This window comes from Lutra lutra, chromosome 4, assembly GCF_902655055.1.
Source record: "Lutra lutra chromosome 4, mLutLut1.2, whole genome shotgun sequence".
Classification (NCBI taxonomy): Eukaryota; Metazoa; Chordata; class Mammalia; order Carnivora; family Mustelidae; genus Lutra; species Lutra lutra.
In genome coordinates, this window is record NC_062281.1 from 156,322,013 (window position 1) to 156,346,326 (window position 24,314).

At 38.2% G+C, this 24,314-nt stretch overlaps 1 protein-coding gene and 1 non-coding gene across 6 annotated transcripts in view; both read right to left on the reverse strand.

Moving 5' to 3' along the window:
* Positions 1 to 24,314, reverse strand: part of OSBPL9 (oxysterol binding protein like 9) — a 177,945-nt gene that overhangs the window by 135,412 nt on the left and 18,219 nt on the right. For all 5 annotated transcript variants that reach the window (XM_047727123.1, XM_047727125.1, XM_047727126.1 and 2 more), the window contains exon 2: positions 9,406 to 9,456. In XM_047727123.1, the coding sequence (XP_047583079.1) occupies positions 9,406 to 9,456 (51 nt within the window). The remainder of the gene's footprint in view (positions 1 to 9,405; positions 9,457 to 24,314) is intronic.
* LOC125099421 (U4 spliceosomal RNA) lies at positions 22,091 to 22,238 on the reverse strand. The gene has a single exon (XR_007127154.1). It is a non-coding gene; the product is annotated as a U4 spliceosomal RNA (small nuclear RNA).

Below are 24,314 nucleotides of genomic sequence, written 5' to 3' on the forward strand. Positions count from 1 at the left end.
TGGGAACCTAATTATAAACAAACTCTCCTAATGATTAACAGGGAAGCTAAATGGCAGTCCAACTTTTTGAAAATACCATAGAGATTCTTAAAACAGACACAGATACACACACAACTAATTAACAGCTTCCATCTATGTACCAGGTGCCCAATCCTCACAAAGTTCTTCAAGGGTATTATAATCCCCACTTTCAAGAGAAAACTCAAACTCAGGAAGCTTACAGGTAACTTCCCTCTTCCAGTCAACAAGGGCAAAAATAAGATTCAAACACAGGTATGTCTGGTTCTTCTCCATCATGCTGCATGGTAAGCAGAATTCTAAAAACAAAACAAAACAAAAAAAAAACCCTAAATGACCCTTGCCCCTATATAATGTTATAATGTCTTTCCCTTTTGGTGTGGTTAGAAACCTATGAATAGGATGAGATATCTCTGAAGTGATTATATTACAGAATGAGTTATCACTGGAGTGATCAGGGCAAAAGGGAGATTATCTGGTGGCTAATCACAGGAGGCCCTTTAAAAGGAGTGGCAGCGGAGATCCTGTCTCGTAAAAGAAGTGGCAGTGTTTTCTACAGCTGGTAGCAGAATGGGAAGTTAGATTCAAAGCAACAGAAAGATTGAATGCACCTGCCCTGTTGCCTTGAAGATGGGAGGGGTCACGTGACAATATGGGCAGCTTTCAGAAACAAAGAACCCAGCTGACAGCTAGCAAGAAAACAAGAACCTCAGTCCCAGAGTCACATGCAACTGAATTCTGCCAATAACCTGAAAGACCTTGGAACAGATTCTCCCTTAGATTCTTCTCAGAGCCTCCAGGTAAGAACCCAGCCCAGTCAATACCTTGATTTCAGCCTTGGGAAACCTTAAGCAGAGAATGCTTTTGAAATATCTGGTCTACAGAACTCTGAGATAATAAACAGGTAAAAGTGTTTCTCCCCACTCCCTCCACCTCCCCCCACCAGGCCCCAGAGGATTTTTAATTGTGGTAATATAAGATTTACCATTTAAACATTTTTAAGTGTTCAATTTCGTGGCATTAAGTACATTCATGCCATTGTGCAACCATCATCAATGTCCATCTCCAGAACTTTTTAATCTTCCCAAACTAAAACTATGTACCCATTAAACACTAACTCCCGGGACACCTGGGTGGCTCAGTCGTTGGGGGTCTGCCTTTGGCTTGGGTCGTGATCTCGGGGTCCTGGGATCGAGTCCCATATTGGGCTCCCTGCTCAGTAGGGGGCCTGCTCCTCCCCGTCCCACTCCCCCTGCTTGTGTTCTTTCTCTGTCAAATAAATAAATTAAATCTTTAAAAACAAAATAAAACACTAACTCCCCAATCTCTCTTCCCTCCAACCCCTGGAAACTACTATTGTCCATGAATTTGACTGCTTTAGGTACCTCATGTAAGTAGAATCATACAGTATTTATCTTTTTGTGACTGGTTTATTTCACTTAGCATAATGCCCTCAATATTCATCCATGTTGTAGCATGTGTCTAAATTTCTTTCCTTTTTAAAACTAAGTAATATCCCATTGTATGTATATACCTCCCTTTGCTTATCCATTTATCCACTGAATAAAGACTGAGTTGCTTCTAATTCTAGGCTACTGTGAGTAATGCTGCTATGAACATGGGTGCACAAGTATCTATTTGAGTCTGTTTCAATTTTTTTTGGATATTTATAAAATCAGTGTTGTTTTAAGTAAATTCTTTATCTTAAAAACTGGGTAAGTGAAACGAAATAATCAAGCACTTATCCTGTTTATTTGATCTGCAGCACTGGGTGACTAAATTCATGAAGAGAACTCCTTATAAAATATTTCTGATAAAAATTAGAACTATGGGGCGCCTGGGTGGCTCAGTGGGTTAAGCCGCTGCCTTCGGCTCAGGTCATGATCTCAGAGTCCTGGGATCCAGCCCCGCATCGCATCGGGCTCTCTGCTCAGCAGGGAGCCTGCTTCCTCCTCTCTCTCTGCCTGCCTCTCTGCCTGCTTGTGCTCTCTCTGTCAAATAAATAAATAAAATCTTAAAAAATTAGAACTAAATGATGAAATATCATAATTTTGCAACCCCCAGATAAGCCGATGAAGCTAGGTACTGAGCATCAGTAGCTGCTAGTATCAATAAGGAGCAAAAGCCAAATATTATGTACCTCCTGATAAAAGAACACACCATCACCTATAGCCTTACCAAAGGGATGAAACCTGAGTCTTATCTACTCTCTGCATCCAGTTGCCAATTTGCAAGAAAAGCAGAGGGCAGAAGAGTATGCAGAATTACAGCTGTATGTAATCAGTGTATGGAAAACTCCTAAAGGTCCTATTGGATTCTTCAATACATAAATTACAAACAAGAGGTATCAAGTTAAAAAGAAGGGCAAGACAAAATACAGAATTTAGGAATATAAATTCAAGAAGTGATTACTATTCAATAGCGGTTAATTTAAGAGACAGGGAGGGGCCTGTAATTAAATGAGGCACATAAAGAGGCTTCCAGGGTAGCTGCCAAAATTCTATTTCTTTTAACCTATTTCTTAACCTGGATGGTAAGTCACAAGGGTTAATAATTAAGTTATATTAAAAGAAAAAAATAGAGGCGCCTGAGTTGCTCAAGTCAGTTTAAGCATCTGCCTTTGGTTCAGGTCATGATCCCATTGTCCTAGAATTGAGCCCCGTATTGGGCTCCCTGCTCAGTAGGGAGCCTGCTTCTTCCTCTCCTCCCCACTCAAGCTCTCTCTCACTATCACTGCCACTATCTCTGTCGTTCCACCAAATAAATAAAATCTTTAAAAAAGAAAGAAAAGGGAAGAAAAAAGGGGAAAAAAAGAAAATAGAGCTTAAATGTAACAATGAGACAGCGGCCCAAACCCAGACTGAATTCAACTGATAAGCAATCTCAATACAGCTCTGCCAAGTTCGCCCTACTTAGCTATCTCAAGCCAAGAAACCAGTTAATGCCAGACCGGGTGGTGACTAAGGTCAGTAACAAATGCTTAGAAAAGCAATAAAACCAAGACAACAAAAGAGAAACCAAGGAAAAAAAAAAAAACAGTAAACAGTATAATAAGCTGAATTTTTAAAAATCTATATGCTATCACATATACAACATCTGCTCAAAATAAGCCTGTCTCATTTCCATCCTGCAAATTCACCATACTTCTATCTCAGCATGAGAATTTTTCCATTAGATTTGGGTCTTTGGGTTCCAGTTTCAGACGGCAAGGTAGGAAGATCCTGAACTCATCTCCTCCCATAAACATACTGAGTCTACAGTTACACATGATAATTTCCTCTTTAAAAAAAGACCTTGGGGCACCTGGGTGGCTCAGTGGGTTAGGGCCTCTGCCTTCAGCTCATGATCCCCACATCAGGCTCTCTGCTCAGCAGGGAGCCTGCTTCCCTTCCTCTCTGCCTACTTGTGATCTCTGTCAAATAAATAATAAATAAAATCTTTAAAAAATATTTATATATATATAAATGAAATAAAATGTAAGGAGTTAAAGAGAGGATCCTAAAAAAAATCCTTGTGATATACAAGAGAACCTACATAAGATCATTAGCTGATTTTCAACAGAAACTTCACATCACAAGGGAGTGAAATGTTGTATTTGAAGTGCTGAAAGAAAAAACTTCCAACTAAGAACTGTACCCTGCAAAGTTATCATTCAAAAGTGAAGGAGAGTTTTCCGGACAAGTTAAAGATAGAGGAGGTCGTCACTAAACTGGCCTTTTAAGCATTATTAAAGTGACATCTTTAAGCTGAAAAGAAAAGGCACTAATAAGAAAACATGTGGAAGTAGAAATCACATGCATAAGGCTACCACATAGTAAAGGTAATGGATTAACCACTTTTATAGCTATTTTAAAGGTTAAAAGACAAAAGTAGTAAAACTGTAATTACCAAAATTAGTTAAGGGACACACAAAATAAAAAGATGTAAAATATGACATCAAAAACACAAAACTAGGTGGGGGATAAATATAGTTTTTACAAAGCATTCAAATATAAGTTGCTATCAACTTAAAATACACTGCTATATATAAAGGTTGTAATATGTGAACCTCATGGAAACCACAAAGCAAAAACCTATAATGAGAAAGGAATCTAAACATAATACTAAAGAAAGACATGAAACTACAAGGGTAGGGACGCCTGGGTGGCTCAGTTGGTTAAGCAGCTCCCTTCGGCTCAGGTCATGATCCCGGCGTCCTGGGATCGAGTCCCGCATCGGGCTCCTTGCTCGGCAGGAGCCTGCTTCTCCCTCTGCCTCTGCCTGCCATTCTGTCTGCCTGTGCTCGCTCTCTCTCCCGTTCTCTCTGACCAAAAAAAAAAAAAAAAAAAGAAACTACAAGGGTAGAGAGCAAGAAAAGAAAAACCAACAGAAAGAACTACAAAAACCCCCAGAAAACAATGAACAAAATGGCAATAAATACATACTTATCAATAATTACTTCAAATGTCAATGAACTAAATTCTTCAATCAAAAGACAATGAGTAGCTGGATGGATAAATAAAACTAGACTCCTTTATATGTCACATGAAAGAAACTTATTTCAGATCAACAGACACACACAGACTGAAAGTGAAGGGGTGGAAAAGATACTCTGTATAAATGGAAACCAAAAGAAAACTGGTATAGCTACCCTTACATCAGACAAAATGGACCTTAAAACAAAAATTGTAATAAAAGACAAAGAAAAGTATTACATACTGATAAAGGGGTTAATTCAACAATAGGCCATAACATTTGTAAACATTTATGCACCCAACACAGGAGAACCAAATATATGAAGCAAATACTAACAGACCTGAACGGAGACACTGATAGCACTACAATAATAGCGGGGGACTTCAAAACCCACTTTCATCAATGGATAGATCATCCAGGACGAAAATCAATATGGAAAACACTGGCTTTAAAAGACACATTAGACCAAATGGACTTAATAGATAAATACAGAACATTCCATTCAGAAGCAGAATACAAATTCTTCTCAAGAGAACATGCAACACTCTCCAGGATAGATCATATTAGACCACAAAAGAAGTCTATACATTTAAGAAGACTAAAATAATACGAAGCATCTTCTCTGACCACAATGGTACAAAACTAGAAATCAACGTGTAACATTGTGATTTATAAGAAATACATATTTGGTTATTCAGAAGACCAACATATGTTTCTTATATATATTTCATCTTCACCTACACTTTCTGGGTCAAAGCTCCCAAAAACCTTTGGAATTTCTCAGGTGTTGAGAGTGATTAAAGTCTTTTATTATGTAAATGGAGCAACTTTTGGGAACTGCCTAAGGATGGGAGCTGGTTGGGGTGCCTGGGTGGCTCAGCTGGTTAAGCATCTGCCTTTGGCGCAGGTCACGATCTCAGGGTCCTGGGATCAAACCCTGCATCCAGCTCCCTGCTCAGCAGAGAGCTTTCTTCTCCCTTTCCATCTGCCCCTCCCTCCACTTGCACAAGCATGCTCTCACTCAAATAAATAAAAATTTTTTGGAAGTGGGACAGAGGGAGGGATGGCAGCTGTTTGCCAGGAGGAGAGACCATGTGGTTAAAGTTGGAACTTTTAGTCCTCCCCACCTCCAACCACAGGTGAGGAGAGAGGCTGGAGGCTGAATCAGCTAATGGCCAAAGACTTAGTCAATCATGACTCTGCATTGAAGCTTCCATAAAAACTGGAAAGGACTGGGTTTAGAGAGGTTCTAGGTTAGTGAATACACAGAGATGGGGTGGGGAGAGTGGCATTCCTAGAGAGGGCATGGAAGTTCCATACCCTTTCCCCCAATCTTGTTTAATATCTCTTCATCTGGCTGTTGATTCACATCCTTTATCATATCCTTTAGTAAACTGGTAAACATGTTTCCCTGAGTTCTGTGAGTTGCTCTAGCAAATGAATTGAACTTGAGGAGGAGACTGTTGGAACCTCCAATTTGTAGCTGGTCCGTCAGAACACAGGTAATAGCCTGGGGCTTGCAAATGGTATCTGAAGTAAGGGGTGGAGAGCAGCCTTGTAGAATTGAACCCTTAACCTGTGGTGATTTTTCAAACACATCGACCTATGAAATGGAATAGAGAAGCCAGAAATAAACCCACACACATATGGTCAGTTAATTTATGACAAAGGAGCCAAGAACATATAATAAGAAAGAACAATCTCTTCAATAAATGGTGCTGGGAAAACTGGACAACCAAATGCAAAAGAATGAAAGTAGAACATTATCTTACAGCATACCCAAAAATTAACTCAAAATGGATTAAAGACTTGAGCACAAGACCTGAAACCATAAAACTCAGAGAAAACATAAGCGGTAAGCTCCTTGACATTGTTCTGTCTCCAAAAACAAAGGCAACAAAAGCAAAAATAAACAAGTGGGATAACATCAAACTAAACTCTTCTGCACAGCAAAGGACATCAACAACAAAATGAGAAGACAACTTACTGAACAGAAGAAAATATCTGCAAATCACATATCCAGCTAAGTTAATATCCAAAATATATAAAGAACCCACATACTAAATAGCAAAAAACTCCAAACAACCCAATTTAAAAAATGGGCAGAAGATCAAACAGACATTTTTCTAATGGAGCCATGTAGATGGCCAATAGGCACAGGAAAAGATGTTCAACATCACCAATTATCAGGAAAATGCAAATGAAAACCATGAGACAGCATCTCACATCTCAAAAAGTAAGAAATAACAAGTGCTGGAGAGAATGTGCAGAAAAGGAAATCTTATATACTGTTGTTGAGAATGTAAACTGGTGCAGCCACTATGGAAAACAATATGGAGGCTCCTCAAAAAAATTAAACAGAACTATCATATATATTATCCAGCTATTCCACTTCCGGATATTTATTCAAAGAAAAACAAATGAACAAACCAAACTCATGGATATGGAGAACAGATTGGTCATAAGAGTGGAAGAGGGATGGAAGGTACAAAAGGGGTGGATAAGTCAACTGTATGGTGATTAATAGTAACTAGAATTACTATGATCACTTTGTAGTGTATATAAATACCAAATTGTATCATACACCTGAAACTAATAATGTTATATACCAATTTTACCATTAAAAAAAAGAAAGAAAATGAAGGTAAACATCGTAATTGTTTTTATGAAGCAACTAAAAAAAAAAAAAAGGCCAAGAAAATAACAAGTGTTGGTGAAGATGTGGAAAAAACAACTCATGCAGTGTTGGTAGAAATGTAAACTGGTGTGGCTGCTACAGAAACACAGTGTGGAGGTTCCTCCAAAATTAAAAAAACTACCATATGACCCAGCAATTATAATTGTATGTATCTATCTGAAGAGAATGAAAACACTAATTCAAAAAGATATATGTGCCCCCATGTTCACTGCTGCAATTTTTACAGTAGCAAAGATATGGAAACTACTTAAGTATCCAGTGATGGATGAATGGATAAAGAAATTATATTATATCTATTTCTTTATATATCTATCTGTGTGTGTGTGTATGGGTATGCTTACACCCATGCACACACACATACCTGAATATTATTCAGCCATAAAAATAAATGAAGTTGGGTCATATTTGACAACAGGAAGACCGTGAGGCCATTACACTAGGTGAAATAAGTCAGACAGAGAAACAAATACTGTCTAATCTCTGAAACAACAACAACAGGAAAAAACCCACTCTGTATCACATAGATTGTCAATTGCCAGAAGCTGGGGGTAGTCTAGGAGAAATGTTTACTGTTTGGGTTTTTTCTTTTAGTTTCAATAAATTGGAAAAAAGTAATAATTTGGTTTCTTTCTCAGTTATTTCCCATTTCTGCCAATTTGTTACTGTTAATAAAGGCAGTAATATGTTTACCAAATATATTCACATCTTCAAAAGCAAACATGCAGAAAAAAGATGGCAGAGAAGAAAGCAACAGAAGTCAGAAAAAGACAAGACTACAAAAAGCTGATCTACATGGTTATGATAAAGGTAGACTCATCTTTAGATAAATGGAATACTAGAAATTATACCCCCAATCATGCACTTTTTCTTGCCTTTAGAAACTCGGGACAATGAAGGAACCTGAACAAGCAATTAAAAACAGTGTGAAGCTATAAGCCTGCACTGTCCAGTAAGGAAGCCACTACTTAGCCTTATGTGGTTACTGGGCACTTGATATGCATCTAATCTGAACAGAGAGAAGCCATTAAGTGTAAAAGACACACTGGATTTTGAAGACTTACTATTTAAAAAAAAAAAAAAAAGGTAAAATATCTCATTAATAATTTTTTACTGTTACATGTTGAATAGTAATATTCTGGAATATGTTGGCCTAAACAAAATACATTAAAATTAACTTCACCTGTTTCTTTTTCCTTTTTTGTAACTGTCCCTCAGAATAATAATATACTGCTTAAACTATAACTAACTATAACTTTAATGCAAGCATGCTTAAAGATGACCTTGAGAAAAACATGTACTAGCTGCAGGCCTTTGGTGGAGGAGATGATACACATCCTTGAAGCCGAGCAGCTGGGGATGCATGGCTTGCTCTGGGCGGAAGGCCGCCTGCTTCCCTTTTTCCTAGTCTCCCCTGCCTCAGAGAAAGCCTGCTGTTAAGGTAATCCCTTTAGCTTGCTCAACTACAAATCCAGCTGCTGGACAAGAAACACCTTACTCCTCTTCTTGTTTACCTCATTTACCATGTGACCAACACCTGACTCACATTCCTTCTTGTTGTTACCTACTAGACACATGGCTGTTGTATAACCTTCTTTTCTTCTCCTTTGTTGCTATCTTGTATCTAATAAATATGGGACTGAGGAGTTGGGATTGAGGAGTTGTTCCGGGGGACAGTCCTTCCAGCTGTCGTCCCCTGCTCCCTCTCTCTCTCACAGCTGACTTGTTTGGGCCTCATTCTTCTCCCGTGCACCATCAGGAAAGTGGCACTTTTTAAATGTGACTACAACAAAATTTTAAATTATATATGTGGCTCACATTATATTTGTTGGACATCATTGCTACATAGACCCTTATTAAATCGTGTTGAATAGTAAAAGCAAAGCAACTATTAAGTAGGGATTTTTCACAGTTATTCCTACTATTTGCTCTACTACTAACACTATAATTCATTAAGTTCTAACCCTGGTCCCTGACTGTATAATAGAGGTTAAAGAAAAAAAAATCAGCAGCTGCGTTAAGTCATGGATACAACATTAAAACAGCAAGTAAAAGAATGGCATTCTAGTCCTGGTTTTGGCACTGGCTAGTAGTTAAGATGGAGAGATCTTTTTTTTCTGAACCTTCGTTGCCTGTCTCAAAAATTAAATGAGAAAACTAAATTTAGACCTCCGTGATTCCATCAAAATATTTTTTCCCATCAAAATTGGTTTTCATAAAAATGAATAAATACTCACTCTGAGTCTAACACATCCTCTGCGAGAGCCTCTCATCATTTTGTCCTTGGACTAAAAGAAAACAAAAACATTCAATGAATAAAAAATTATATACTATATTTAGAATCATCTGGGGATAAAGAAAAAAATTACAGTAGTAAATACCTCCATTCTTTATTCATATCCTCCATCCCCCTCCAACCTCCCAAATCACTTAAAAGATAGGATTTAGCGGTTTCAAATGAGTATGTTTTAAAGTGGTGGTGAGGACATTGGTGCACTGTTGGTGGAAATGTAAACTGGTGCAGCCACTACCGAAAACATCCTGAAAAAATTAAAAATCCAAATACCATATGATCCAGTAATTCTACTTCTGGGTATTTACCCAAAGAAAATGGAAACACTAATTAGAAAAGATACATGCACCCCTATATTTATTGCATTATGTACAGAAGCCAAGAAATGAAACCAGCCTAAGTACATCAGCAGATGAATGGGTAAAGAAGATACAGTGTGTGTGTATACACACATATATACACACAGTGGAATATTACTTGGCCATAACAAAGAATGAAATCTTGCCATTTGTGACAACATGGATAGACCTACGGGGTATATTGTTAAGTGAAATAAGTCAGAGAAAGATAAATACCTATGATTTTATTTATATGTGGAATCTAAAAAATGAAACAGAAACAGACTCAAAAATACAGAGAACTGGTAGTTGCCAGAGCAGAGGAGATTGGGGGGGATAGGAAAAATAAGTAAAGGGGATTAAGAGATACAAGCTTCCAGTTACAAAATAATTTAAGTCATGGGGATGAAAAGTACAGCATAGAGAACATTGTCAATAATACTGTAATAACTTTGTATGGTAAGAGATGATATCTATACTTATTGTGATGAGCACTGAGTAATGTATATACATGTTGAATCACTATGTTGTACACCTGAAACTAATACTGAATGTCAACTCTAAAAAAATAAAATGAAAGCCTTTTATAATTACACAAATAAACCTAATCATAGAATTTTGTGTGCCTTTAATATAGTATGTTTATTACACTAATTTTAATTCTTCCTCATGCCCCTTAACTCTAGCACAGTGTTTCTCATATTTCAGAGAGTTTGAGAATTACCTAGAGGGCTAAGAATCACCCAGAAGTTTTAAGATTCACCCCCAGTTGATTATGACTCAGGCAGATGGAGGGCCACATTTTGAGAAACATTGCTTTACCTCTTTTCAAGTGCCCAAATATGTCACATTTTTTGCCTCTGAGATTTCTCATCCAGTGTTCCTCAGCTTGGAATGTCCCTGACCCTGATTTTGTCTTGCTGTCACTCATTAACACCTTACCTTACCATGATTTGGATTCCCATTCCTCTCTCAGAGTCTCCTGTATGTTCTCATCATGGCACGTACCATCCTGTGCTGTAATGGCTAATTTACTTGTCTGGTTCATCCACAAGACTGCCTATTCCCTAGGAAGTAGGAATTCTTACACTTCAGAATAGTGTCTGGTGCATATTAGATGCTCAAAAAATATTGACTACTAAAATGGTGCTCCCTTACTAGACTGGGCTGAGGAAAGGCTATGTTCTGCATAATAAACCTTATGTTGATATTTAGTAAATATTCCTAAAATTAAATTTAGTCATGTGTAATAAAATAAAATGAATCCTGAAATATAATCGAAGTTTAAAAATATTTAGTACCTCAACAACTGATATTTTTCTGTACTCCCCTAAGCAAGAAAGAAGTAAAATAAGCCAACATCATGAAATTATATTTTAAAGAAAATTGTCCCACTTTTGAGGGATGCCACTGATGCCTTATATCCAATGTACTATACATCACAGGCAAACTTTGAGTTATGATTATAGAGGACTTAATGTACAGCATTTTCTATAGTTAACAATACTGTACAGTATACCCAAAAGTTACTAATAGAATAGATCTTAAAAATTCTCACCACAAAAAAAAAGGATTATGTTAACTAACCTACTGTGGTTATCATTTTGCAATATATATATTTATCAAATCATCACACTGTACACTTTAAACATATATGATGTTATAATTAATTATAACTCAATAAAACTGAAAAGAAAACAAATATTTCTTGGGGATATTTTTATGTCTATATGTTAAGATCTGCCTATCCCGGGACGCCTGGGTGGCTCAGAGGGTTGGGCCTCTGCCTTCGGCTCAGGTCATGATCTCAGCCCACGTCGGGCTCTCTGCTCAGCGGAGAGCCTGCTTCCTCCTCCACCTCTCTCTGCCTGCTGCTCTGCCTACTTGTGATCTCTGTCCATGAATAAATAAAAATCTTTAAAAAAAAAAAAGAGATCTGCCTATCCCTTTCATTGCCTACAGTATTTTCTAAGAATATAGCCTATGCTATTTTTTCACTGACTCTTAAACTTATGAATGTTAACAATATTATAATGATAAATCAAAGTTGATTCTTTAATAAAGTACTGAGCCACAGGAATTCATGTTCAAAAATGATTTTTAAAAAATGATTTTTAAGAGACAGGAGACAGTCTTCTTTATTCCACTTAAAAATACAAGGATTTGGGGCGTCTGGGTGGCTCAGTGGGTTAAAGCCTCTGTCTTCGGCTCAGGTCATGATCTCAGGGTCCTGGGATCGAGTCCTGCATCGGGCTCTCTGTTCAGCAGGAAGCCTGCTTCCTCCTCTCTCTCTCTGCCTGCCTCTCTGCCTACTTGTGATCTGTCAAATAAATAAATAAATAAAAATCTTAAAAAAAAAAAACAAGGATTCATACATTTTATTAAAAAATTCTCACCAAGCCTTCCGCTTGGGTCACAATCTCAGGGTCCTGGAATCAAGCTCCACATTGGGCTCTCTGCTCAGCAGGGAGCCTGCTTCCCCCCCAACCCGCCTGCCTCTCTGCCTACTTGTGATCTCTCTGTCAAATGAATAAATAAAATCTTTAAAAAAAAAAAAAAACTCTCACTAGCAAGCACAGTCATAGGAGTTCTCTACTAGCAATACAGTTAGCAAAAACACAATTAACAAAAGCATTCCCTAAGCATTTAATAGCCCTTTACTATACTCTAGACTTATCTTCAAAAGTGTGAAGGCATACATAAAAATAGTAATTACGACTGAAAATATCCAATGAGAGTTAGAATACAAATCAAGGTAAGAACCAACATACTCATCCTTAATTCCTCTTTCACTTTTAAAAATATGGTTATAGTGAGCAGGAAAAGAGTAAGACAGATCCCAGTGATGGTACTATTATTAGGGTTATGAATTATAAAACACTGAAAGAATTGAAAATAATTAAAACAAATATAACTAGGAAACAATCAGACAAGGCCAGAATGTGGAACATCCCACAAAACCATCCTATATTCTTTAAAAATGTCCTTAAAGAAAAAAAGAAGACTAGCATGTAAACCGCTATAATACAATGAAAAATAAATTATATGATTATAGGCACAAAGTGCCATGAGCTACAAAAGGCCCTCTGCTGTGGAAAAGGATCAGGGAAGACAATACTGAAGTGACCAGGTTTCAAGTTTCAATAAAAACTTGGGACTTAAAAAAAAAAAAGGTTCTAATAAGAAAAGAGGGGAGGCAGGAAGAAGAGGGCATTCCAATCCAAGGGAACACCACCAGCCAAAGCACAGGTACAGAAAACTCTACACACAAACCATTCATAGGAGAGTATATTTACAGACCCAAGCACAGAGTACAAAAAGGAACATGAAGAGAGACGAGGCTGAAAAGGAGATATGGGAACCAGATTCTGAAGAACTGAAAAAAATACTGAGTTGTTAAGAAAATCAAATTTTATTCAATGGTTAAAGGAGAGCTACTGAGGATTTTTTAGGAGGGTAATTACATTCTCAAAAGGTGTGTTTTAGAAGAGTAACACTGTTATATATAAGGACTTGAGCAAAAGAATGATGGTGACATCTGCAATCGCAGCACCATCAGTACATTCTCACCGATGTCCTCTGTGTGACAAGCACTTTAGATACAGTAAACCTCGAAATACTTGGCATGGTAAGAATTACTCATATATTAAAGATGAAAGTGACACCAGGGAGATCAAGTAATTTTCAATATTACATATGTAAAATGTAGCAGAGTTTGACACAGCAGGCACAATTTGTAATGGCTGCCCTGCAAATCATTCCCCAGACCAAAATCTGCTGTTAGCCTGGCATCCTCTGCCACAATGGCACAGGGTCCTCTCATTCTCTCTCTACTCAGTTCTAATATGCACCTAAAGGGAAGCCGGTGTGATTATGTCCCCCAAGTACAGTGAGTGCTGAAGGGGTGGTGTCATGGGACCCACTACCCCACAAGGCAGAACAGAGTCCTTTCCCAGGACGTTTTTCTCCTGGAGCTGAAGAAGAGCTCTTCCTATCTGTTCCTGAAGCTCTGAGATAAAGTTGCCATGAGACATGTGCCTTCTACATGAAAAAGAAGGAAAGAAAGCCTACACAGTGAGATGAGACGTAAGAGGTGGGGAGTCCTAGCTGCCAGTGTCCAGCTACACCCTCACCTGAGGCAAACCTGCCTAAGCAAATGCAACTCACTGAATATCAGGGTTTTTTTTGTTTTGTTTTGTTTTGTTTTAATGAATACAAGTAGCTTCTGCTAATCCAAAAAGGCAGGGCAGATAACTCCACTCCAGTAATCTTCCTTCCAGATGTTATTTTACCAATGTTATGAGCCTTACAACAAATTTTTAACAGGTTGGAATAGTCATACAACCTATTACTTAGATGAGGGGCGCCTGGGTGGCTCAGTCGGATAAACGTCTGCCTTCGGCTCAGGTTGTGATCTCAGGGTCCTGGGATCGAGGCTCCCCTCTCCCGCCCCCCAACAATCAGGCTCCCTGTTCAGTGGGGAGTCTGCTTCTTCCTCCCCCTCTGCTCCTCCCCCTGACTCATGTGCTCACATGTGCTCTCTCTCAAATAAATAGAATCTTTAAAAAAAAAAGCTGAAGACCTATAATTTAGATGAGTTCCCTCTTTCTGCCTCCAGGTACGAAGTCAAGCACCTCAAGAAAGGATCACTCTGAAATGGATGCTACAGTCTTTTAGGCTAGATGAGGACTCCCCCATGAAGTGGGGAGATATACAGCTGATGTTCTACTCCCTAAGGGGCTAGAGGACTAGCAAAAATTTTTGGGTTTTGTGGTTGCATTTGCTGGTTTCTCGTATTTATTAACACAAGTGCAGTGGGGCCTGTTACAATAAGCCATGCAATCAAAAATTATTTTTAAGGGGCACCTGGGTGGCACAATCAGTTAAGTGTCCAACTTTTGACAGGCTAAGGTCATGATTTCAGGGTGGTGATACAGAGGCCCCTGCCACGCTCCTTGCTCAGCACTGAGTAGACTTGAGATTCTCTCTCCCTCTCTCTCTGCGCGCACCTTCTCTCTCTCTCTCAAAATAAATCTTTAAAAATTATTTTTAATAATCCTAGGCTAATTAGCTAACCCCAAGGTATGGATTCAGATTACAATTCATATTAAGGTTTCAAAGTAGGGGTGCCTGGGTGGCTCAGTGGGTTAAAGCCTCTGCCTTAAGCTCAGGTCATTATCCCAGGGTCCTGGGATCGAGCCCCGCATCAGGCTCTCTGCTCAGCAGGGAGCCTGCTTCCTCCTCTCTCTGCCTCTCTGCCTACTTGTGATCTCTCTCTCTCTGTAAAATAAATAAATAAAATCTTAAAAAAAAAAGATTTCGAAGTAAATTACCACAAATACAATATAATGCTGCCTGTAATAGACTGTTTGTCCCCCAATATCCATTCTCCTCTCTTCTTCCTTTCCATAATAAAATCCTCCACCCCCAAGTCTTAACTGAACACATGGTTCTCCTGTTGGATATTACATTCCCAGCCTCCCTTTTAGCTAAGTTTAGCCATTTATCTACATAATAGCCAGTGGACTATGCAATGCATGCAACACATTGCAGCTTTAAAAGGATTGGGACGCCTGGGTGGCTCAGTTGGTTGAGCCGCTGCCTTCGGCTCAGGTCATGATCCCGGGGTCCTGGGATCGAGTCCCGCATCGGGCTCCTTGTTCTGTGGGGAGCCTGCTTCTCCCTCTGCCTCTGCCTGCCACTCTGTCTGCCTGTGCTCGCTCTCTCTCTCTCTCTCTCTCTGACAAATAAATAAAATCTTTAAAAAAAAAAAAAAAAAGGAACCTGCTTGCAGGCCACCTAGCTGGCTCAGTCAAAAGAGCGTGATCTTGGGATTATGAGTTCAAGCCCCATATTTGGTGCAGAATTACTCTAAATCAATCAGTCTTTAAAAAAAAAAAAAAAAAAAGGAAACTCCTCTTTTTAAGAGCACATGGAATGCTCTCCAGGACAGACCAAATATTAGGCCATAAAACAAGGCTCAATAAATTTGAAAGGATGGGAATACTACAAAATATGTTCTTTAATCATGATGTGTTAAAAGCAGAGCTCAGTTAACAAAGGGAAATTTGGGAAATTCAAAATGTGGGAATTAAGTGACATACTCCTAAATAACTAATGGGTCAAAGAAAAAAAAATCAGAAGGGAAATTAGAAAACATCTGCGATCTGAAAATGGAAACAACATACCAAAACTTTCAGGAGATAGTGAAAGCATTTATAACTGTAAAAGATCTGAAATCAATAACCTAACTTGACACCTTAAGTACACAAAGTAGGGCAATTAAACCTAAAGCAAGCAAAGGAAGGAAATAATAAAGGCTATAAAAGTGTAAGCAAAAATAAATGAAAATAGAAAATAGAAAAACATAAAAAACTTAATGAAACCAAAGGCTGGTTCCTTGAAAAAGATCAACAAAATGGACAAAACTTTAGCTTTACTAACCAAGGAAAAAGGAGGAGTCAAATTAGTAAAATCAGGAATAAAAGAGGAAAGACATTACTAACAACCTTACAGAAACAAAAGGAAAGCTAAGGTAACATGATGAATAACAAATTAAATAATCTAGATGCGACAGACAAATTCAAGAACAAACTGTCACAACTGACTAAAGAAGACAAAAAAAATCTGAATAGGCCTCCAAGAAGTAAAGAGATTGAATTAGTAATGAAAAAAACTTTTCACAAAGAAAAGCCTAGGCCCAGGTGGCTTCACCGATAAATTCTATCAAAGTTTAAAGAATTAACAACAACTTTTCATTCTCTTCCAAAATTTTAAAAGAAGAAAGACTTCCCAACTTTCTCTATGAGGCAAGTATTATTCTGGTACCAAAACCAGACAAAAGTATCACAAGAAAAGACCAACATCTACTGTGAATTAAGATGCAAAAATCCTCAGCAGAATACTAGCAAACCAAATCTGCCAACATGTAAATAGGATTATACAGCTAAATTATTATGCTCTAAATGTGTGTACCCTCCCCCTTTCAAATTTGTATGTTGAAATCTTAACCCTCAAGATGATGGTATCATGAGGTGGAGCCTTTGGAACAGCCCTCATGAATGGGATTAGTGCCTTATTAAAAAAAGACCTAAGAGAGCTCCCTTGCCCCTTCCACCATATGAGATTACAGTGAAATGATCATCATCTAAGAAGGTCCTCACCACAGACACTGAATCTACCAGCACCTTGATCTTGCCTCCAAAACTGTGAGAAATAATTTCTGTTGTTTATAAGCTACCCAGTGCATGGTATTTTTGTTATAGCAATCCAAACATACTAAGACAATGACCAAGTGGAATTTATTCTTGGAATGCAAGGTTGAGTCAACACATGAAAATCAATCAATATATTATATTATTAAAACAAGGAACAAAAATGACATGATCACCTCAAAAACAGGAAAAGCACTTAACAAAATCCAACATTCTTTCAGGATAAAACCACTCAAGGAATAGAAGGTAACTATTCTATTTCATAGAAGGACATCTATAAAAACCCACAGCTAGTATCATACTTACTGGTATCAGACTAAAAGCTTTACACCTTTACACCTAAGAGCAGGAACAAGACAAGGATGTCCTCTCTCATCACTCCTATTCAACACTGTACTAGAGGTTCTAGCTGGGAAAATTAGGTAAGAAAAAGAAATAAAAGACATTCAGATTGGAAAGGAAGAAATAAAATTATTTGAGATGAAGAACATATATATAGAAAATCCTAAAGGATCCACCAAAACACTATTAGAGGTAATAAATGAGTTCAGCAAGTTTATAGACTACAAGACCAATATATAAATTGGTCTTATATATTGGTCAATATATAAATTAGACTACAAGACCAATATATGTAATTGTGTTTCCTTTTTTTTTTTTTAAAGATTTATTTATTTAGTTGAGAAAGAGACAGAAGAGAGTGGGGTGGAGGGAGAGAGAGGGAAAGGGAGTCTTAAAGATTTATTTATTTATTTATTTATTTATTTATTTATTTATTTGAGAGACAGAGATCACAAGCAGATGGAGAGGCAGGCAGATAGAGAGGAGGAAGCAGGCTCCCCGCTGAGCAGAGAGCCCGATGCGGGGCTGGATCCCAGGACCCTGGGATCATGACCTGAGCCAAAGGCAGAGGCTTTAACCCACTGAGCCACCCAGGCGCCCCGGAAAGAGAGTCTTAAGCAGATGCTGGGTTGAGCACAGAGCCCAACTCAAGACTCGATCCCACAATCCTCAGAGAGATCACAACCTGAAATGAAACCAAGAGTCAGATACTTGTACCACCCAAGTGCCCCCAAAATCAACCATGTTTCTATATTCTTAGAACAAAAAAATTTAAAAGTGGAATGAAAAAACAATTTCATTTATAATGTCAAAAAGAATTTAAATACTTAGTAATAAATTTAATTTTTAGAAGTACAAGGCTTGTACAATGAAAACTGCAAAGCACTGTTGAAGGAAACCCAAGAAGACCTAAGTAAATGGAAAGACATCTCATATTGATGGAGTGGAAGACTTGATCTTGTCACAATGGCACTATTCCCCAAACTGACTTACGGATTTCATATAATCCCTATTAAAATCCCAACGGTCTTTTTTTACAGAAACTGATAAGCTGATACCCAAATAGCCAAAACAATCTTCAAGAAAACAACAACAAAGTTGGAGGACTCACAATTCTTAGTACAAGAATAATAAAAAGCTACAGTAACAAAGACAGTAATTAGAACAATGAAACAGCATTGAAAGTCTAGAAATAAACTCATACAGCTATGGTCAATTGATTGACAAGGAAGCCAAGACTATCCAATGGGGAAAAGAATAATCTTTCTAACAAAGAGTACTGAGACAACTGGATATATCCCTGTGCAGAAGAATAAAATTGGACCCCCATCCTATACCATATAAAACCATTAAACTATTAATAATAAACTAAAATTATGAAACTCTTAGAAGAAAACACAGGTGTAATTCCTCGTGACCGTGGATTATACAATGGTTTCTTAGGACATCAAAGCACAAGCAACAAAAGAAAAATAAATTGAACATCAAACTTAAAAAAAAAAAATTATGCTTTTCAAAGGACACTATCAAGAAAGTAAAAAAAAAAAAAAAAAAACAGGGGCACCTGGGTGGCTCAGTGGGTTAAGCCTCTGCCTTCGGGTCAGGTCATGATCTCAAGGTCCTGGGATTGAGTCCCGCATTGGGCTCTCTGCTCAGCGGGGAGTCTGCTTCCCTTCCTCTCTCTGCCTGCCTCTCTGCCTACTTGTGATCTCTCTCTGTCAAATAAATAAATAAAATCTTAAAAAAACCCACAAAATGTAAGAAAATATTTACAAATCATACATATGATATGTATGAAGAATATATGAAGAACTCTTCTAAGAAGAACTCTTATAATTCAACAATAAAGACAATGTAACTTAAAAATGAGTAAAGGATTTGAATAGATATTTCTCTTAAGAAAACCAAATTAACAAGATTGTTTCAGCCAGTGATAAATGTTAAGAAGAAAATAAAGCAGAATGATGATCAGAAAGCTGTTGTGGGGAAGAGGGGTTCTACTTTAATGTAGATGGTTTGGGAAGACTCTTGGAGTTTTATCTGAACTGAGATTTGAACAAGAAAAGCCTCAAAGTAAAGAATCTGGGAGGGAAAGTTTCAGGCAAAAGGAACAGCAGGAAATGATTCATCAGTAAGTTTGTTCTCCCGTTCATTCTCAGCAAGGGTTATTTCAAATTTTCTCCATTCTCCCATCATGCATACTCCCTCTGCACATTTCCACTTGGCTTTCTCACAGGCATTTCAAACTCAACATTATCTGAAAACAACTTGTGATTTTCTCTCTCAAATCCTATCTTTCATCCATCCAAACTCCCCGCCCCCATTTCTGTCTCCTAAAAATCTCTCACATCCTTCCATTTAACTTCATCTCCACTGTAACCACCCTAATCCAGTCCTCCATAATCCATCCCCTAGGCCACATCACCTTCTAACTCCTCTATACCTACTCCTCCTCTCCTCTAATCCTTCTCCATGTAGGAGCCAGAAGAATCTTTTCAAAACAAACTTGAGCAGATCACTACCTTGATTAAAAACAGAACAAGCAAGCAAAAAAATATTTCAAGGCTCTATATTGCTCTTAGGATAAAATCCAAATTTCTTCATTTATCCTCTACAAAGACCCTCTTTGTTCTGGCCCTAGTCGATCTCTAAAGTCCCCAATATCCCTGTACTCCAGCCACACTAACCTTTCACTCCCTGAACCAGATGCCTTCCTGCTTTAGGCCCTTTACACAGATTGTTCCCATTACCTGAAATGCTTGCACTCATCTATCTTCACTTCATTAAATGCATAATTCCTACTCATCCCTCAATTCCCTAAGAAGAAAAGCTTTACCTGAACCCCTAGACTAGACTACCCACCACTCACATAATATTCTCATATAACACCCTCTTCCTTCATAGTATGGTTGAGAAATAAAATCACCCTGGACTTCTCAGTGTCACTGTAAAAAGCCCTGGAGTTCTCCAACATTTCTACATCCCCCAAGAATTAGATCTGTTGTTTTCCCCATCTGAAAGGATAATAAAACTTTTTATTTCCCCCCAAAAAGCTAAAAAGTCAAAGCCTGGCGTAGGTCCCTAGGCTAAGCCCCCAACGTGCTAGGAAGAGGGTAGCAAGTCTCTCCCTAGGTATTTACTTATAAAGAAGGAAGGAAGGAAGGAAGGAAGGGAGGGTGGGAGGAAGATGGACTGGACTTGGGGGCAGAAGAAAGGAAAGACAGGAGGAAGGAAGGAAGAGAGAAAAAAGGAGGGAAGGAAGGGAGAAAAGGAGAGGAAGGAGAGAGCAGAAGGCAGGCAGGCAGGCAGGAAGGAAAAGCAAGAAGAAAAAGAGAGAAAAGGAATGAATGAAAGAAAAAGAAAGAAAGAATGAAAAGAGAAGAGGAGAGGAGAAAGAAAATAAGAAAGAAAGAAAGAAAGAAGAGGGAAGCCTCAGAACTGGAAAAGGCCTCTAGACTGTAAAAGCAGAGACCCACAAGGTTATCTGGCTCCAGGAAAGATTTTACTTGCATACCGAGTTAGATACAAAAGTAAGGGGCTGAAGTTAGGATTTATGCTTATTACCTTTTTTTTTTTAAGATTTTATTTATTTATTTGTCAGAGAGAGAAGAGAGAGCACAGGCAGGCAGAGTGATAGCAGAGGCAGAGGGAGAAGCAGGCTCCCTGCCAAGCAAGGAGCCCGATGCCGGACTCGATCCCAGGACTCTGGGATCATGACCTGAGCCGAAGGCAGCCGCTTAACCAACTGAGCCACCCAGGCGTCCCAAGGCTTATTACCTTTCTAATAAGGTCCTTTTCAGGAGGAGAGAGACAGCCACCTCTTCAAAAGCAGAGAAGAATCATTTTTCCTCATCCTTCACCTATAGCTACTCAGCTGTATGTGTAAAACAGGTGATGTGGTTCTTACAGCACCGCCCTAGGGCTAAGGACTAGGGCAGAAGTAGGCGAACACACTTATGATTATGAACTCTGTCTCTAACCCAGAATTCCTCATGTATGCATTCAGAATAGAATTAATAAAAATGAGTATTTTTAAAACCCACAAAGTATTTAAATATAATTAATTCTGAAATTAAAGTTCATCATCCCTGTTAGCCTATAAATTTTAAGAGAACAGTCTAATATACAGTAAAAGACTAAAAAATATGTTGAAAAAAAAATATTTGTTGAACGGATGGCGGGAAGACTATGTATAAATGCAGACAGCTATTTTCAGTTTCAATAAATAGCGCCTATAGCCTTATATACTATGTCTCAATAGCAAGTAATCCACAGCTTCCATTATTATTTTGGTTATGTTGGCAAGAAAATGAAAATAAAGTTAAGTTACCTCAGCACAAATTAAATTTCATAGCTTTTTGTCTGTTACTTAGCCTCTTAAGCCTGTCCCAAAGGACTACCTTCTTCATACCTGCTCGACACTTAAAGATATTTATCTTGGCATTGACTGCTGCTCCCAGGAAGTCAAGGAACAGAGCCTAAACCCCACCTGTTCTGCTTAACAAAAGAGGTGGGGATATAATCACCACATTCATAACCCACCAAGAAATCTAGGCTGGGGGTAAAGCAACCAAAGAAGCTTTTTGCTGGCTGCAGAATAAAGAACCTTGTGGAGATAATTACTAAATTAACGAAACCAAAAAGTTTTCCTTTACCCATGGTAGTAAATTTCTTAAAGAGTCACAAAGGTCTGTCAGAAAGAAGAATTTACACTGACAAAATTAATTGCACCAACTATTACAGAATGTTAACTTTTTTTGGCTCACTTAATGAGAGAGACAAACCGTATCCACAGAGATACATATCATCTCTCTCACTCCAATTAGCAATAATCGCACCTCGGATAAACCTCATTGGCTACGATACTGCCACTGCGCAAAGCTTCATCTCTCTCGCTCCAAATTCACTGGTGGTTACCACCATCACTGCCCCGACACATACACACTCTCCCAATGATCACTTTAGGGAAAATACATAAAATAATAAAAAATACATATTATATTATTTATATGCTAGTTAAAAGTAAATGGACTTCACTTTAGATATAAATCACATTGTATGATTCTAATCTCAACCATAGTTCATCAGGAAGTTATCAATGAACACACCACTGAACAGTTAAACAGAAAATACTGTAATTTCAACCTCAAGTTGCTTTAAAATACTTTGTGGACTGGTCAATAATCACTGAGGGATGCTACTGAACCTTATTTTTAAATAAACCTTCTGGCCTATCAGCCTGCAGGGGAAAGGAGAAAAGTTTTTCTTTCATCTGAGAATTACAGAATCATACAAAAATTGTTATAGAACATGCAATTTGAAATTGGTTGTGAACTGAATATTAGGAAACACAGAAGCAAAAAAAACCCCAAACCAGAGTGGTATGACAGTAAATGACCTGTGTTCTTAAGAGAACAGCACAAAATAATTTATAGAGTGCTCTGCCTGTTCCATCCATTTCTTAAAACCTTAGGAAAAGGTTATTTTAAGGACACTGAAAATTACTAAGCTGAATGTCAGTCTTAAATCAGCTTAATGTACAATTGCTTCTCACAAAGGAGTTAATGCAATCTTAGCAGGTCCTCTTAATTGTTACACTCTGGATATATTTTATTACTTTATCTGAACTTCAGCTTACAGCATAAAAAACATCTTCTGAAGGGATGGTTACACATGTTTCAAAGTAATTTAAATTAAGAACAGCTCAAAATATTCTCCATTTAGGCTTCTAAGTCTATAGACATATGAAATCTCTCTTTAAAATGTACAAAATAATTTCAATCCTTCAAGCATGTATGTGCTTTTTAATAAACGAAAAGCAAGTACCATTTGTAGGAAAAAAATGACATTACGCATATCCAGAGATAAGTAACTTACATTGTCCTATAGACAGTGCCATTTAATGAAATAACATGAGCTGTAGAGTGAAAAAGATAAGGTTTTGAATTTCAGTCCTGCCAACTTGATAATAGGGTGACCCAGACTAAGTAACAAACTCCCAGAGAAGGGTTGTTATATACTTTCATTGGATCATTGCAAGCACTGAGTTAGTACAAGTAAATCACTTAGCATAACACTTGGCACATAAAAGACCCAAGATTCATGCCCCTTTCTCCCTTCTACCTTAAATATAGCAGGAAACACACAATCATTTTCTCTGAACCTAAGATAACCGTTAGACTGTGGTTTTAGGCATGTCTCCTACCATCAGCTCAGTCCCACACAACACACCCACCCACCCACCCACACAAACCCCAATCTGCTTTAATAACATGTAGCCACCACAAAAAACAAGTAATAAAACAAATCATAACTTTCTCCTCCTTCATGCTCACATACTTCCTTTGTGGACTCCTTCCCAATCCAGCTCCTATGCTCAGGTACAATTTATCCCATTCTATTCAATTTATGGGTGTTGCTATTGCATTAGTTATTATATTTTTGTTACATCTATTTTTCTTGTCAAACGGTGGGTTTGATTGTTTTTATATTACTATTATTCCCATCCTAGCTTATAGAACCTAATTGATGCCTAGAACCTGGAAGATATTAGATAAATGTCTGCTAAATGAATAGCCCTAACCTGCCCGTGTGGCTCAGTGAACTGAGCGTCTGACTCTTGGTTTCGGCTCAGGTCATGATCTCAGGGTCCTAGGACCCTGGGATCGAGCCCCACCTCTGCCTCTGTGCTCAGTACAGAGTTTGCTTGAGATTCTTTCCCTCACCTTCTCCATCCCCATCTGCTCCTTACCTCCACTCTCTTTCTCTGTCCCCCCCAAAATAAACAGAATATTTAAATGAATAGCCCCAAGGGCATCTGGGTGGTTCATTCTGCCTTCTGCTTGGTTGTGATCTTGGGGTCCTGGGATGACTCCCTGCTCAAGGTGGAGTCTCCTCCTCCCTCTCCCTCTCCCCCTTCACTCATGCTCTGGCTCTCCCCCTCTCAAATGAATAAATAA